At 50.1% G+C, this 15,261-nt stretch overlaps 1 protein-coding gene across 6 annotated transcripts in view; it reads right to left on the reverse strand.

The window, feature by feature from the left end:
- Positions 1–9,489, reverse strand: part of RNF123 (ring finger protein 123) — a 145,889-nt gene extending 136,400 nt beyond the window's left edge. For all 6 annotated transcript variants that reach the window (XM_038408374.2, XM_038408371.2, XM_043518399.1 and 3 more), the window contains exons 1-2: positions 9,344–9,489; positions 831–948 (exon numbers count right to left, since the gene is read on the reverse strand). In XM_038408374.2, the coding sequence (XP_038264302.1) occupies positions 831–912 (82 nt within the window). In that variant the 5' untranslated portion in view covers positions 913–948; positions 9,344–9,489. The remainder of the gene's footprint in view (positions 1–830; positions 949–9,343) is intronic.
- Positions 9,490–15,261: the final 5,772 nt, after the last annotated feature.

Consider the following 15,261-nt stretch of genomic DNA (forward strand, 5'->3'; position numbering starts at 1 on the left):
AATCCCATGGCCCTCCTTGGGCCCACTCAGGCCTTGTCTAAATGGAACTTTTTGTGCATGGTACAGCACATGGCAAATTAATTTGTGCTGTACATTCACAGCCCAGCTTGTCGCATATTAACTTGCCATACAGACAAGCCCTTATACTCTACTTCAGCCAAGGAAAATCATCTGCATGACACTGGCACAGCTTCTTACTTCAAGGCCTCTGATGCTGCACCCAGAAACACTGGACTTATAAATTGAAGACTAGTTCCTGGTGGACATTTAAGCTGCCCAGAAAAAGGTTCAGATGAAAACTATAATCCCCTGCAGCCTCAAAGTAATGCACAAGCAACTCCCCAAGTCAGAAGGGGTGAAGACAAGGAGTCTGAGGCATCACGCTTTTGCCTGAGGTAGAGGAGATGCATGCAGAGGAAAACCACTGTAGCAAGGGAGTCTTGGACAGAGACAAGAGGGAAAAGCCCTTAGAGCAGTGAGAAGGGCCCCTCCCATGAGAGACAGAAACCCTCCGGGCTCTTAGGAAGAGTTTAAGTCTTGTCTGCCCTGTAGTCTTGCCCAGCTGCACTGGGGCAACAAGCAAGTTCACTGCCCTTGGCACCAGGACAGCTTGTCCCTGCCCAAAAGTGGGGTAAGATGCCCCAGTGCAAATTGCAGCTACTCGTGTCACACTGGGGGGTTGGCAGTGGTATGACAGCACTAAAGGGTGGAAGTGGGGAAAATCCTCAGTGTCAACTAGAAACTGCTAACTGGCTCTTGCAAAGAACTCAGCCGAGGAAACAGGTGTGCCAGCCTACCCCCACATCTTCACACTATGCAAGGGCACGTACCTGTGAGCTTAGGCTTCTCAGACTCAGTGCTCAGCCTGTAGTTCCTCCGGGAAAAGGCAGTCCCAGCACCTCTCGACGTCATTCTTTACAGCTGTGTGAACCTCCACAGAGGCCGAAGCTGAAACAGGAAGGCACACCAGTCTGCCATTAGGAGCAAGGAGACTTGGTAAGAAAGGTCCCTCCCTTAGCTCTTGCCCATCATTATGAATCAGAAGCAAGCACAGAATGTCACTTAGGTTTCCCTGGCTTTAGAAGTGCCCAACACAGCACTGAACATGTACATGATGATGTCAGACAATTAACAGGGTCCTTGCCCCAAGAGCTTGCCATCCAACCAAGGAAGTTAACTAGAGTAGGCTGCCAGCCCCACCCACAGTCTCACCTGAGGCCTGGGAGAATGGGGGACAAGGCAATCATAACACTTTGTAATTCAGCCATTCCCAGCACCTGACCCAGGTCATGTGACTCAGCGGCTACTTGCACCAGACAGTGCCATCCAACCCCATGGGCTCTACAGCCGCCAAACAGCTTAGATTGCCCCACACCTAGAGCCACTACACAGAAACTGGGCAGCAGCAGTACATCAGTGCCCAGCATAGACACGCCTCATTCGAGAAGGGGCTCAGGGACAGCCATGTGGTACAAATACCAACCTAGCAGTCCTCACACTCATCCTGACAATACCTCACATGCCCACGGATATAGGAATAGACTGACGCCTCATTCTTCTATTTGACAGTTTGTACAAGAGGGAACTGCCTTGGTCAGCAATGTGGGAAGGCAGAGAGAAGCCTGAACCAGACAAAAGCAGAACCCCACTGCTTACAAAGCAGAGAAGCCATAGAGCATCTAAGGAGTTTTTACAGGGACAGCAACTAATTTGGCAGGAAGTGAATGAGCTACTGGTGAAGCAGTTTGCAAGGTGAAAACCTAGCATTAGCCTGAATATTTCTGATTGTTCCCAATATTACTAGAACTCAGAGTACTACCTCAGAGCCACCCCCCAGGTACCCAAGTTCTCAGCCAGAGCAGATCACTGGCAGAAAGCACAGTTCTCTAGACATCACCCATGTTGTTTAAAGGCTGCTGCCAAGGACAGCAGATGTGTCAGTTGCCAGTTGTGTTCTGGCTCACAAGTGTTGTGCATCTACTATTTGTGAGCAAGCACTCTACTGAAAATCACTACAATCCTCCCACAAGTCCTTTGGGGAACAACTGTCTGATCAACTTCAGTGTGTTCCCTGCTCTGAAGAAAAAGAGCAGACAGGAAGCAGGCAGTGCAAAGCGAGTGCCTGAGCCTAGTGGAAACAGCACCAAGCAAGGTGCAGGGTGGAGACTAGGACAGCTCAGAGGAAAAATGGAGACCAAAGCCAACAATTTAAGTACTGCAGGAAGCCCATTGGTGGGAGATCAGTTGGGACTGCTAGGCCAACAGGCAGCAAAGGGAGAAACAAGGGACTGTAGAGAAAAAAAAACAACAGGATTTCGTCCATTTCCACCAAAGCAATGGAGCGATGCCTATTGCACAGTTGCCCTGGACTGCAGTGATGGTGGGGCACTCTCTCACCCCTCCAGTGGAGTGTAATGAAAAATGAAATGATGGGAACAACTCAAAATTAGGATGTACTAAACCCCCAGAATAGCTTTCATCTGAGAGCTGGACAAGAACTGAACAATGAAAGCAACACACCACACAGAATTCACAACGATCTTGACAACCTGGAGAAAGTCTGAATTAAACAGATTGAAATTCAATTAGGACAAACGCAAAATACTCCACTTCGGAAGGAATAATCAACTGCGAAAATACAAAATGGTAAATGACTGCTTAGGAAGAAGTACTGCAGAAAAGGAGGGGGTGGTTATAGCAGATCAGAGACTAAATAGGCATCAACAGTGTAATACTGTTGCAAAAACAAAATTTATAATCATTCTGGGATATTGTTAGGATGTGAGAATTTTCTGTAATTTTTATGGATCTTTGTGTGCCTCGGTTTCTCCTATATGTAGTAGTGATACCCAATGGGTGGGAAAGGACTGTTTGTTCTCAAGGCAGGCTAAGTGATTCAGGTATAGCATGAATGTTGCCTATCTGTCTGAGACTAAAGGAGTCATTGGGAAAAGCCTGGAAGAGAAAACAATGGCAAACCAGTCACCAGGACATTGACATCTAGCAACCAACAACTCAAAGGAGATAGGTTTCAGAATAGCAGCCGTGTTAGTCTGTATTCACAAAAAGAAAAGGAGTACTTGTGGCACCTTAGAGACTAACAAATTTATTAGAGCATAAGCTTTCGTGAGCTACAGTTCACTTCATCGGATGCATTTGGGCATCTTTTCTTCTTTCAAAGGAGATAGTTGCCTACTGAGAAGTGGGGAAATCTGAGCAACATCCCCCAGCTTGAGAACAAAGGCCGGGAGATGTGAGGTAGGGGGGAAATAGGAGCTGGCTGCTAGAAGGAGTTGGGACTCTCACCTGGGAACTGACCAAGGAGGTCAGACGGAGAGAGAGTCAGCTTGTCTGGGCTCTGACTAATCAGAATGGACTTGGTCTATGCTTTAACTTTCAGTTCTCTGGGCTACACTAAAGACTTCCTAACCTGGGTTCCAGCTGACTAATAAACCTGACTGTTTTGACAATGGCGCTGAAGTGTCACTGCAAATGTTTGGAGAGGCACATTAATCCCTAAAGAGTGTACAAGTCTCTACCAGGGTTCATCTCATCTGGACTAGCTGAACAGAGCTCATGGGGTGAGGCAGGAGTGCTGGAACAGCAGAAGTTCAGTCTAAAGAGGCCAATCCTGTGCAGGATAAGTGAGGCCCTAGGGGATCCAGCACACTGAAGAGGTTCCTCCAAGGGCCACATCTGGGAACAAAAATTGTATGGCGGGCAATGAATGCTCAGAAAATTGGGACTGGGGTTCGGGAGGGGATGCAGGCTCTAGTTGGGGGTGCGGGCTCTGGGGTGGAGCCAGAAATGAGGACTTCAGAGTGCGGGAGGGGGCCTTGAGCTGGGGCGGGGAAGTGGGGTGTGGGGAAGAGTGAGGGCTCTGAGGTGGGGCTGGGGATGTGGGATTGGGGTGCAGGAGGGTGCTCTGGGCTCGGATCAAGGGGCTCAGAGGGTGGGAGGGGGATCAGGGATGGGGCAGGGGGTTGGGGCGTGGGGAGAGGGGGGTGCAGGCTCCAGGCGGCACTTACCTCAAGCGGCTCCCGGAAGCAGCGGCATGTCCCTTCTCCGGCTCCTATGCGGAGGCGCACCCAGATGTCTCTGCACACTGCCCCGTCTGTAGGCACCACCCCTGTAGCTCCCATTGGAGCACCGGAATGGGGCCATGCCGCAGCTTCCAGGAGCTGTGTGGAGTGGCCCCAGACCCTGCGCTCCGGCTTGCATGCCTGAGTGGGGCCATGAGGCTGCTTCCAGGAGCGGCGTGGAACAGCACCCAACCCTGCTCCCCAGTTGGAGAGTCAGAAGGGGGTCATACTGTGGCTTCCCAGAGCTTTGTGGAGCACCCTCCAATTCCTCAGCTGGAGTGGGGCAAGCCCCAGATCCCGCTCCCCAGCATGAGCTAGAGGGCCAGCTTAAAACAGCTGGCGGGATATTGTTTGCCCACTCCTGTCCTACAGACTGTCCCAAAGCTGGGACATAGCACCAATCCTACGGATCTGTGACAGATGTATTAGTAGGAGTGTTGTACAGAAAACACAAGACATAATTCTTCTACTCCACTCTGAGCTGACGAGGCCTCAACTGAAGTATTGTGTCCAGTTCTGGGCACCACACTTCAAGGAAGATGTGGACAAACTGGAGAAAGCCCAGAGGAAAGCAACAATAATGATCAACGGTCTAGAAAACATGACCTATGAAGAGAGGTTGAAAAAAAAAAACTGGGTTTGTTTAGTCTGGAGAAGAGAAGACTGAGCGAGAATATGACAACAATCTTCAAGTACATAAAAGGTTGTCACAAAAAGGAGAGTGGTAATTTGTTCTCCTTAGCCACCGAGGATAGAGAAAGAAGCAACAGGCTTAAATTGCAACAACAGAGGTTTAGGTTGGACATTAGGAAAAACTTCCTAATTGTCAGGATAGCTCAACACTGGAAGAAATTGCTTAGGGAGGTTGTGGAATATCTGTCAGTGGGTTTTTTTAAGAAGAGGTTAGACATCTTTCAGGGATGGTCCAGGAGATAATACTGAGCCCTGCCTCAGTGCAGGGGACTGAACTAGACCTATCAAGATCTCTTCCAGTTCTACAGTTCTATGATTTACCCTTAAAGCTAGTTGCTATGCTGCATGTGCAGTTTTAAAAGTTGCTTGGGAATTGTCAACAAGCATGACACTTTACTTTAGCTTCAGAAGAAATAGCTGTGAAAACCAGGTAAGGGCGGGTTAATCGAATACCTTGAGGTGTATTATACGATAGGGAACTCAATTTATCCTTCTCAAAACTGTACTCATTTTAACCTGCCAAAACACTTTAAAAACAGCTAAAAAAAACCCAGCAGAACAGGCACCACTGTATAGCACTTTGGATTTTCTAAAGAATTTTGACAGATTCCCCAACAAGTGTATTAAGGAAAAATGATAGCAAGTGTGAAAGGTAAAGCACTGCCACTGCAATTAATTTAACAACCGCTTAAGGCAAAAGGAAGCAAAGCACAGGGATAAAGGGCCAATTCTCAGTATGGAAAGACTAGAAGCTGAGGATTTATGGATTAGTGCTTGAGCTGGTGAGGTCCAAGATATTTGATAACTATCTGGGAGAGGAGATGGAGTAGTTTGTAGCCATCTACCATAGGCACATAGATTCATAGATACTAAGGTCAGAAGGGACCATTCTGATCATCTAGTCCGACCTTCTGCACAATGCAGGCCACAGAATTTCACCCACCCACTCCTACGAAAAACCTCACCTATGTCTGAGCTAAAAGAAAAGGAGTACTTGTGGCACCTTAGAGACTAACAAATTTATTAGAGCATAAGCTTTCGTGAGCTACAGCTCACTTCGGTGCATCCAATGAAGTGAGCTGTAGCTCACGAAAGCTTATGCTCTAATAAATTTGTTAGTCTCTAAGGTGCCACAAGTACTCCTTTTCTTTTTGCGAATATAGACTAACACGGCTGCTACTCTGAAACCTGTCATTATGTCTGAGCTATTGAAGTCCTCAAATCGTGGTTTAAAGACTTCAAGGAGCAGAGAATCCTCCCTCAAGTGACCCATGCCCCATGCTACAGAGGAAGGCGAAAAACCTCCAGGGCCTCTCCAATCTGCCCTAGAGGAAAATTCCTTCCCGCTCCCAAATAAACCCTGAGCATATGGGCAAGATCCACCAGCCAGATACTACAGAAAATTCTTTCCTGGGTAACTCAGATCCTATCCATCTAATATCCCATCTCAGGAGATTAGGTCTATTTACCCTGAATATTTAAAGATTAATTACCAAAATCACATGTTGATTTTGGTTAGTATATACTAAGAAAAACAGTGAGGAGTGACACAAAGGTCACCAAACAGAAGTAATAGGTTTCAGAGTAGCAGCCGTGTTACTCTGTATCCGCAAAAAGAAAAGGAGTACTTGTGGCACCTTAGAGACTAACAAATTTATTTGAGCATAAGCTTTCGTGAGCTACAGCTCACTTCATCGGATGCATTCAAAGCTTATGCTCAAACAGAATTAGCAGCACAAGAGAAGATGAAGTTCAGTGAAGGCATGTAAAAGGTCATGATGCACATAGGAAACAAACAAGTTCTGTAAAATCTGTAAATTCTCAGGAAAGAAATCGGTGACTAGTGGAGACATCTGTTCAGTACACAATAGCATTCACAATACAGTAAATGTTGAGGCTCTTTTAAGAAATAAAATATAATGATGCCCACACAAGTGTGTCCTTACCACAGCCTCTCTCACTATTATACCCCCCTCTTCTAGTGACCTCCACCATGTGAGGATCGATCAGCTTGTCTTACCTCTGTTTTGTCCCTCACTTCATCAACTAGATGATCAGAGCAGGCAATTCTGAGATCAGCCCACTCTACTGTCCCTATTGCCACTTCTAATAGCCATAAACAAAAGCTTGTGTTTAAAAGGGACTAAGATGTGGTACACATAATATCCCCTCTACTGCAAACCCTAAAAAGCAAGTTATGGAACAGCTCTTATCTGGACCCAACTACCCATGTAGCACCACTTCCAGAGAAAGCAACAGGCTCCACACCACACCGAACCTCCTACTGACTCCAAATAAGGAAACATGCTACACAGCACACTCACCTCCCTCACAGGTTACAGCAAAGCCTGGACTACACGCTCAGCAACAGCAGCAAACATTAAGGGTTGCCATACTGTGCATTCTGTATTTATGGGGAATGGGAAGGTTGCAATTAAGGTTTTGCTCAATACTATTAGGGGTTCTTATGGGCCACAGGAGAATAGCATTCCTTTTTTCCAGTTCCCTCTTAAAACATGTTTATCTTTTCATACAGTAAGAAAATAGCCTTAAAACCAGGTGCTATTGTGAAAAACCACACTAATCTATGTTCCAGTGGCTTGTATCACACACTGGCTCTCAAGCTCCAAAAGTGCCAGAGGCTTTAGGGAAACAGAAAACACTTCTCTTGACAACAGCCTATAGCTTCAGTCCTCTTGGAAACAAAGGCCCCCACACCAGTTAAACTGCAGCCATTTTTACTAAGGGTATAAGTAATTTCAGTACATTGTAAGTTATATGAACTGACAACCATTTCGAGGAAGGGAAAATTGTAAAATAATGGGCAAGACAGAAAGACAAACTTTGCTTACCTTACAACCTAATCTTTTTAGCGTATATCTACATTATAAGCACTACACTGGCACAGCTGCTATGCCGCTGTAGCTCTGTAGACACTTATTACAGTGACTAAAGTGGTTTTTCTGTCCCTGTAATAGTTTCTGTCAACCTGGGGATTGCAGGACAGTTTTAGGGGGGTTACCAGCAGGGCCGGAGTTACACTTGTTGGGGACCAGAGCAGAAACTAAAGAGTGGAAGCCCACAAAGAAGGCATGTGCGATGGTCTCTGGGGACAGATCCAGCACTGGACGTGGAAGAATTGACACTGACCCACGGGCTGGGTGGGCCGCTGAGGTGAGCCACACCGCCCAGGGCCCACGTCCAAGCCTGAGCCCTGCCTGCGGCTGAAGCATGTAATTTAGCTTTGTGGGGCCCTGGCAATTGCCCTGCTTGCTAGCCCTAAGTATTAATCATAATTAACTTAGTGATATTTAAGGGGGAGGGTCACAATTGGGAGAGGGGTCGCCTGCACAAAAAGGTTGAGACACACTGCTGTAGCAGATCCACCCGTGGAGAGATGTTCATCCATTGCGACTACAGTGGAGGTTAGCTCAACCTAAGTGCTGGTGCAAAATTTTTCACAGTCATAGCTGTGTCATAGCTAGTTCGAAGTAAGTTTTAGGTGTAGACCAGGCCTCAGCATACATTTGAGGAATGCTGGCAAGAAGCTTCAACTATACAGAAAGCCAGCCCTTTGTTATAAAGAAAGAGAGGAACAACAGGTCAAACACTGGAGAAAATTCTTAAAGATCCCACTTTTAGTTAATTTTCACTAATAAACTCAGATTTAATCAATCTGTCAGAAAATTCATGTTTTACCTAAAGATCAGGTGCTGCACACTGGGGGAAGATATAACACACTTTTCATGCAGAACAATGCGAATGAATGCCTGAAGTGCTACCACATGCATACTAGAGCCATCTCTTTGGGCCTGCAGCATAGCAACACTTACTGGCCTTCAAGGCCCACAGGCTGCTTGCACTACTTACCAATACATCTGTCTAGCCCCCAGGCAAGCAGCCCTACGCCCAGCACAGAGGGGACTTAGTCCTCATCACTCTGCTGGGCTTCCCTAGGCTTCAGCTAGGTGAAAAATGAACTCACTTTGTCTCACTGCTTTTATTGTGAGAGAGCCCATGGGCTTTTAGTCTAGGAACACCCACTTCCCATCAGGGCCCCTGCTCCCTCCCCAACCCCCTACCCGCCCAGGGGTCCCCCCCCCCACCAGTCCCCGACCCATCCAGGGCCCCCTCCCACCAGTCCCAGCTCCCGACCACCCGCTCCCGCCCAGGGACACCTCCCCTTACCCCGACCCACCCACTCCTGCCCAAGTACACCCTCCTCACCAGCCCCCACCGACACACCCTCTCCACCAAGGGACACCCCACCAGCGCCTGAGCCACCCCCTACCACCGAGCCCACCCCCAACACCCGGACCCGCCCACTCCCACCCAGGGACACCCCACCACCACCAGCCGGCGACCCATCCAGATTCTCCTCCCACCAGCCCCAGCCCCCGACCCCGACCCAACCGCTCCCGCCCAGGGACACACACGCCCCGCCGGTCCCTGACCCCGACCCCACCAGCACCCGACCCGCCCAGGGGCTGCAGCGCAGCACCCACGGCCCGGAGCGCTCTGGAGCCACAGCAGGGAGCCCGACTCGAGCCAGGCCCACGGACACTCACCCGCCCGAGCCCCTCAGTCGCAACAACCACCCGGCTACGGACGGAGCCCCGGCAGGGACACTGCGGCTGGGGCGGGGCCGCGCCGACAGCCTGATTGGCGGAACGGGCCGCTCTCCGCGGGCGGAGCGCTAGGCTGGGCCGGCGGCGAGGCGCCACCTGCTGGGCGACTGCGCCGGCCCGGCCCTCGTGCCGGGTGTCTCGGCTGTACCGTGCCGAGCCGTGTCGTGCTCAACCTAGAGGGGCTCCGCTCAGTACAGCGCGGAGCGCCCCTGCGGCAGGCCCGGAGCCGGGTCCGTGTCCATCTGGGCGGAGCGCGCTGTCAGACCTGCGGGCCAGGGATGTGGAGATTGCAGGGTCCCTCATCTGCATATTGTGTTAGCTCATTTACATAAAATACAACCAGCTTCCCCGTGCTCCACCAATATTCAATAACCTGGGCCTGGCTCCGCCAATGTTTGGGTTTATATTTAATCAGAGCCATCCCGTCCGTAGGATGGACTGGGACAACCGCCCCAGGACCTGTTCTTTCGGGGGGGGCCCCACACGTCAGGAGGACCTAGGGGCCTAGCAGGGGGCCTGGCGACAGCAGCAGCAAGGGACTCGGCTCCAGACTGCTCTACCCCCCATTCTACCCCTTCCCCCAAGCCCCTGACCCTGCCCCACCTTTTCCGGCTTCCGCCCCCTCCCCCAAGCAACGCAGGGAGCCGGGCGGGCTGGGGACTGGTTGCTTGCTGCTGCCAGCAAAAACGGGTAACTACCCCGCTGCAGAAGGGATGGTCAGTCTGCTCAGGCTGCCCTGCTGGCTGGAGCTTTCCCTCTCCCTCTTCCTCTCTCTCTCTAGCTCCTCTGGGCTGTTGCTGCTGGCTAGAGTTCTCTCCTTCCTCTGGAGGGAGAAGCCAAGACCCCACTACTTCCACCTGAGGGGGTCCTTCCTACATGGCCGCCAGTTCTGCTAGAGCTGCATTTGTCTGGGGGAGGTGCTGGAGCAGAAGAGGACTAATAGGAGCATCGGCTGCTGGAGGAGCGCACAGAGACTTTGGAGACCACTGTGGAGGGGGCCATTGAGGACTGAGTAACTATTGAACTGTGCTTTTGTGGTGGGGGTCCTGACTGTGTTTGTGGAGACATAGGGTGTGTGGCATGGAGCCTGCCCCCAGTCCATCTGTATCCCTCCCAACCCCCACCACCACCATCCTCCCCTCCACCAGCCACATACCATCTACTTCAAGCTCCTGCCTCTAGGACGCAGCTGCTTGCCTGGCCTGCCACACCCATTTCCACCATTTGGACCTGCAGCAGCAGCCCAGTGACAGTGACTTTTCGCAAGCACATGTGGGTGCACGTGCCCCGCCTCCTTTTTTGGACTGCTCCCCCCTCCGATTACAGCCCTTTGCCCCCCAGCTTTTTTGCCTAAGCCCTTTGCGAGCCCAGTTTGTTTGCCTGCCCTGCCCTTTTCCCTCTGTGGTTTGGTTTGTTTGTCCTGCCGCGGCCCTACAGCTAGCCCCTGGGTTCCCCTGCACCACCACCAGCCTGGTTGCTCCCTTTCCTTTGCAGCCCCCCACATGCCCTAATTGGCCCTCCCTTAGTGTGCCCATACTCCCTCTCATGTGCTTGTGTCCCCCCTCCATTTTGGTTGATCACTGCACCCCCCGATGTTCTTGTGACCTTCTCTCCCCAAGTGCAGCTAGAGAAGCTGGACTTCCATCCTAGGTCGGTTACTGACACCTCACCATCCTTGATAGCTCCCCTATCTGCCCCCCCCCCTCCATTTTGGCACCCTCCTCCCCTGCGTGCAGCCTAGTGGGGAGGAGTGGTTGACCTGCTTCCCCTTTCAACCCCTTTCTTTGGTGTTTTTCCCCTTCTTTGCGGCTCATCATGGCGGGAGACACTGTGGGTGGTATCCCTGGGTCCAAGGAAGGGGTGTCACTAGCTTTGACGGAATGTGTGATTTGATAGCTCAGGAGAAATTCCTGAATATGTCCAAGGAGGAAATAAAACGGTGTTTATGGGATAAGGAAATGGACTCAGCAACAAGCCAGAACAAAATGGGTGGAGGGAGGAGAAAGGAACAACCCTGTCGCAGTTGGAGCGGATACCAAAAGGGACACCCTCAGACCACACCCTACTACGGGGGGCAGCCCAAGGCCTCAACTACACCCCAAGGAATACTCCAGACACCTTATCGTCCTGCCACACCATTCTCCAGCAACCCACCTTGCCCCAGTGACCTGTCAGCTGGACGATGTTTTAAATATAACAAACCGGGGCATGTAAAGGCCAACTGCCCCAAGAACCCCAACAGATTACAGTTCATTGCACCGGAATCACACCAGAGGTCCTCAGGCCCAGATAACCTCAGAGCAGAGGGAAACTGTGAGTGTGGGTGGGAAGAAGGTCACCACATGGAGGGACACCAGAGCACAAGTGTCGGCTATCCATGCTTCCTTAGAGGATCCCAATTTAATTGACCCAGAGATCCAAGTGACAATTCAACCCTTCAAGTCCAACTCTTTCAATTTGCATACAGCCAAGTTGCCTGTCCAGTACAAGGGCTGGTCAGGAATGTGGACATTTTCAGTCTTTGATGATTATCCCATCCCCATGCTGCTGGGGGAAGACTCGAACAATGATGTGAGGCTAGCGAAGAGGGTGGGAATGGTCACCCGCAGCCAGGCTAAGCAAGCTGTCACACTTAGCTCTGTTCCGGAAACTTCTACCAGGACCCAATCAGAGGTGATGGAACTGGACCTCATGCCAACATCAGCATCAGCAGTAGTGAATCCAGTCCCAGAGACCCAGACAGAACCAGCCCCTGAACTGGAACTGGTGGAACAACCAGCACCTGAACCATTGCCAGCACTGAATCCAGTACTTGCAACCCCAACACCAGAGGGCCCCACTGAACCTGAACCGGCAGCAGCTGATAACTCTACAAAAGAGGCTCAGTTGGAGCCTGAACCCCAACATAGTGCACCAGCGGAGAGCGGTTCACAGTCAACGGAAACAGCTCCATCCCCTACATCGCTTCCAGAGGGACCGAGCCTAGGCCCACAATCCAATGAGGAACTGATGTCTCCAGCATCAAGGAAACAGTTCCAGACCGAACAGAAAGCAGATGAAAGCCTCCAGGAAGCTTGGACGGTGGCACAGAGCAACCCACCACTTCTCCTAATCAATTCAAGTTTGTTGTAGAAAGAGGACTTTTATACAAGGAAACTCCTTCTGGTTGACACCAGGAAGACTGGCATCCTCGGAGATAGTTGGTAGTTCCAACTAAGTACCGGGTAAATCTCTTGAGCTTCACCCATGATTATCCTAGTGGCCATGCTAGGGTGAACAGGACCAAAGACCGTTTGGGGAGGTCATTCCCCTGGGAGGGAATGGGCAGGGATGTTTCTACCTATGTCTGGTCTTGTGAGGTGTACCAAAGAGTGGGAAAATTCCAAGACCAGGTCAAAGCCCCTCTTCAGCCACTCCCCATCATTGAAGTTCTATTTTAGCGAGTAGCTGTGGGTATTCTGGGTCCTTTCCCAAAAAAGACACCCAGAGGAAAGCAGTACATACTGACTTTCATGGATTTTGCCACCCGATGGCCGGAAGCAGCAGCTCTAAGCAACACCAGGGCTAAAAGTGTGTGCCACTAGCAGACATTTTTGCCAGGGTAGGTTGCCTCCAACATCCTCACAGATGCAGGAACTAATTTCCTGGCAGGAACTATGGAAAGCCATTGGGAAGCTCATGGGGTAAATCACTTGGCTGCCACTCCTTACCACCATCAAAGAAATGGCATGGTGGAGAAGTTTAATGGAACTTTGGGGGGCATGATACTTAAATTTGTAAATGAGCACTCCAGTGATTGGGACCTAGTGTTGCAGCAGTTGCTCTTTGCCTACAGAGCTGTACCCCATCCCAGTTTAGGGTTTTCACCATTTGAACTTGTATATGGCCTCGAGGTTAAGGGGCCATTACAGTTGGTGAAGCAGCAAAGGGAGGGAGTTGCATCTCCAGGAACTAACATTTTGGACTTTATAACCAACCTACAAAACACCCTCCGAACCTCTTTAGCCCTTGCTAAAGAAAACCTAAAAGATGCTCAAAAAGAACAAAAAGCCTGGTATGATAAATATGCCAAAGAGCATTCCTTCAAAGTAGGGGACCAAATCATGGTCTTAAAGGCGCTCCAGGCCCATAAAATGGAAGCGTCGAGGGAAGGGCCATTCACGGTCCAGGAGCTCCTGGGAGCTGTTAATTATCTCATAGCATTCCCCACCTCCAACTGAAAGCCTAAGGTATACCATATTAATTCTCTAAAGCCCTTTTATTCCAGAGAATTAAAGGTTTGTCAGTTTACAGCCCAGGGGGGAGATGACGCTGAGTAGCCTGAAGGTGTCTACTATGAAGGGAAATGTGCTGGTGGCATGGAAGAGATGAACCTCTCCATGACCCTCAGGCATATGCAGTGACAGCAGGTCAAGGAGCTGTGCACTAGCTAAGCCCCAACATTCTCAGCCACCCCAGGACTGACTGACTGGGCATACCACTCCATTGACACAGGTAATGCTCACTCATTTAAAGTCCAACCTTACCGGGTGTCTCCTCAAGCTAAAACTGCTATAGAACGGGAGATCCAGGATATGTTACAGATGGGTGTAATCCGCCCCTCTGGCAGTGCATGGGCATCTCCAGTGGTTCTAGTTCCCAAACCAGAAGGGGAGATACATTTTTGCATGGACTACCGTAAGCTAAATGCTGTAACTCGCCCAGACAACTATCCAGTGCCACACACAGATGAACTATTAGAGAAACTGGGACGGACCCAGTTCATCTCTGCCTTGGACTTAACAAGGGGTACTGGCAGATACCGCTAGATGAATCCACCAAGGAAAGGTCATGATATGGATATGAGTCAGCAGTGTGCCCTTGTTGCCAAGAAGGCCAATGGCATTTTGGGTTGTATAAGTAGGGGCATAGCGAGCAGATCGAGGGACGTGATCGTTCCCCTCTATTCGACACTGGTGAGGCCTCATCTGGAGTACTGTGTCCAGTTTTGGGCCCCACACTACAGGAAGGATGTGGATAAATTGGAAAGAGTACAACGAAGGGCAACGAAAATGATTAGGGGTCTAGAGCACATGACTTATGAGGAGAGGCTGAGGGAGCTGGGATTGTTTAGTCTGCAGAAGAGAAGAATGAGGGGGGATTTGATAGCTGCTTTCAACTACCTGAAAGGGGGTTTCAAAGAGGATGGCTCTAGACTGTTCTCAATGGTAGCAGATGACAGAACGAGGAGTAATGGTCTCAAGTTGCAATGGGGGAGGTTTAGATTGGATATTAGGAAAAACTTTTTCACTAAGAGGGTGGTGAAACACTGGAATGCGTTACCTAGGGAGGTGGTAGAATCTCCTTCCTTAGAGGTTTTTAAGGTCAGGCTTGACAAAGCCCTAGCTGGGATGATTTAACTGGGACTTGGTCCTGCTTTGAGCAGGGGGTTGGACTAGATGACCTTCTGGGGTCCCTTCCAACCCTGATATTCTATGATTCTATGATTCTATGATTCTAAGGTCAGCCTTCACCACACATGCTGGGCTTTATGAATTTAATGTACTCCCTTTCGGGCTGCAGAATGCACCCGCCACCTTCCAAAGACTTGTAGATGGTCTCCTAGCAGGATTGGGAGAATATGCAGTCGCCTACCTTGACGATGTGGCCATATTTTTGGATTCCTGGGCAGAACACCTGGAACATCTACAAAAAGTCTTGGAGCGCATAAGGGAGGCAGGACTAACTGTTAAGGCTAAGAAGTGTCAAATAGACCTAAACAGAGTGACTTACCTTGGACGCTAGGTGGGTCAAGGAACTATTAACCCTCTACTGGCCAAAGTGGATGCTATCCAAAAGTGGCCTGTCCCAAAGTCAAA

The sequence above is a fragment of the Dermochelys coriacea genome, chromosome 7, assembly GCF_009764565.3.
Source record: "Dermochelys coriacea isolate rDerCor1 chromosome 7, rDerCor1.pri.v4, whole genome shotgun sequence".
In the NCBI taxonomy this organism is placed as follows: Eukaryota; Metazoa; Chordata; order Testudines; family Dermochelyidae; genus Dermochelys; species Dermochelys coriacea.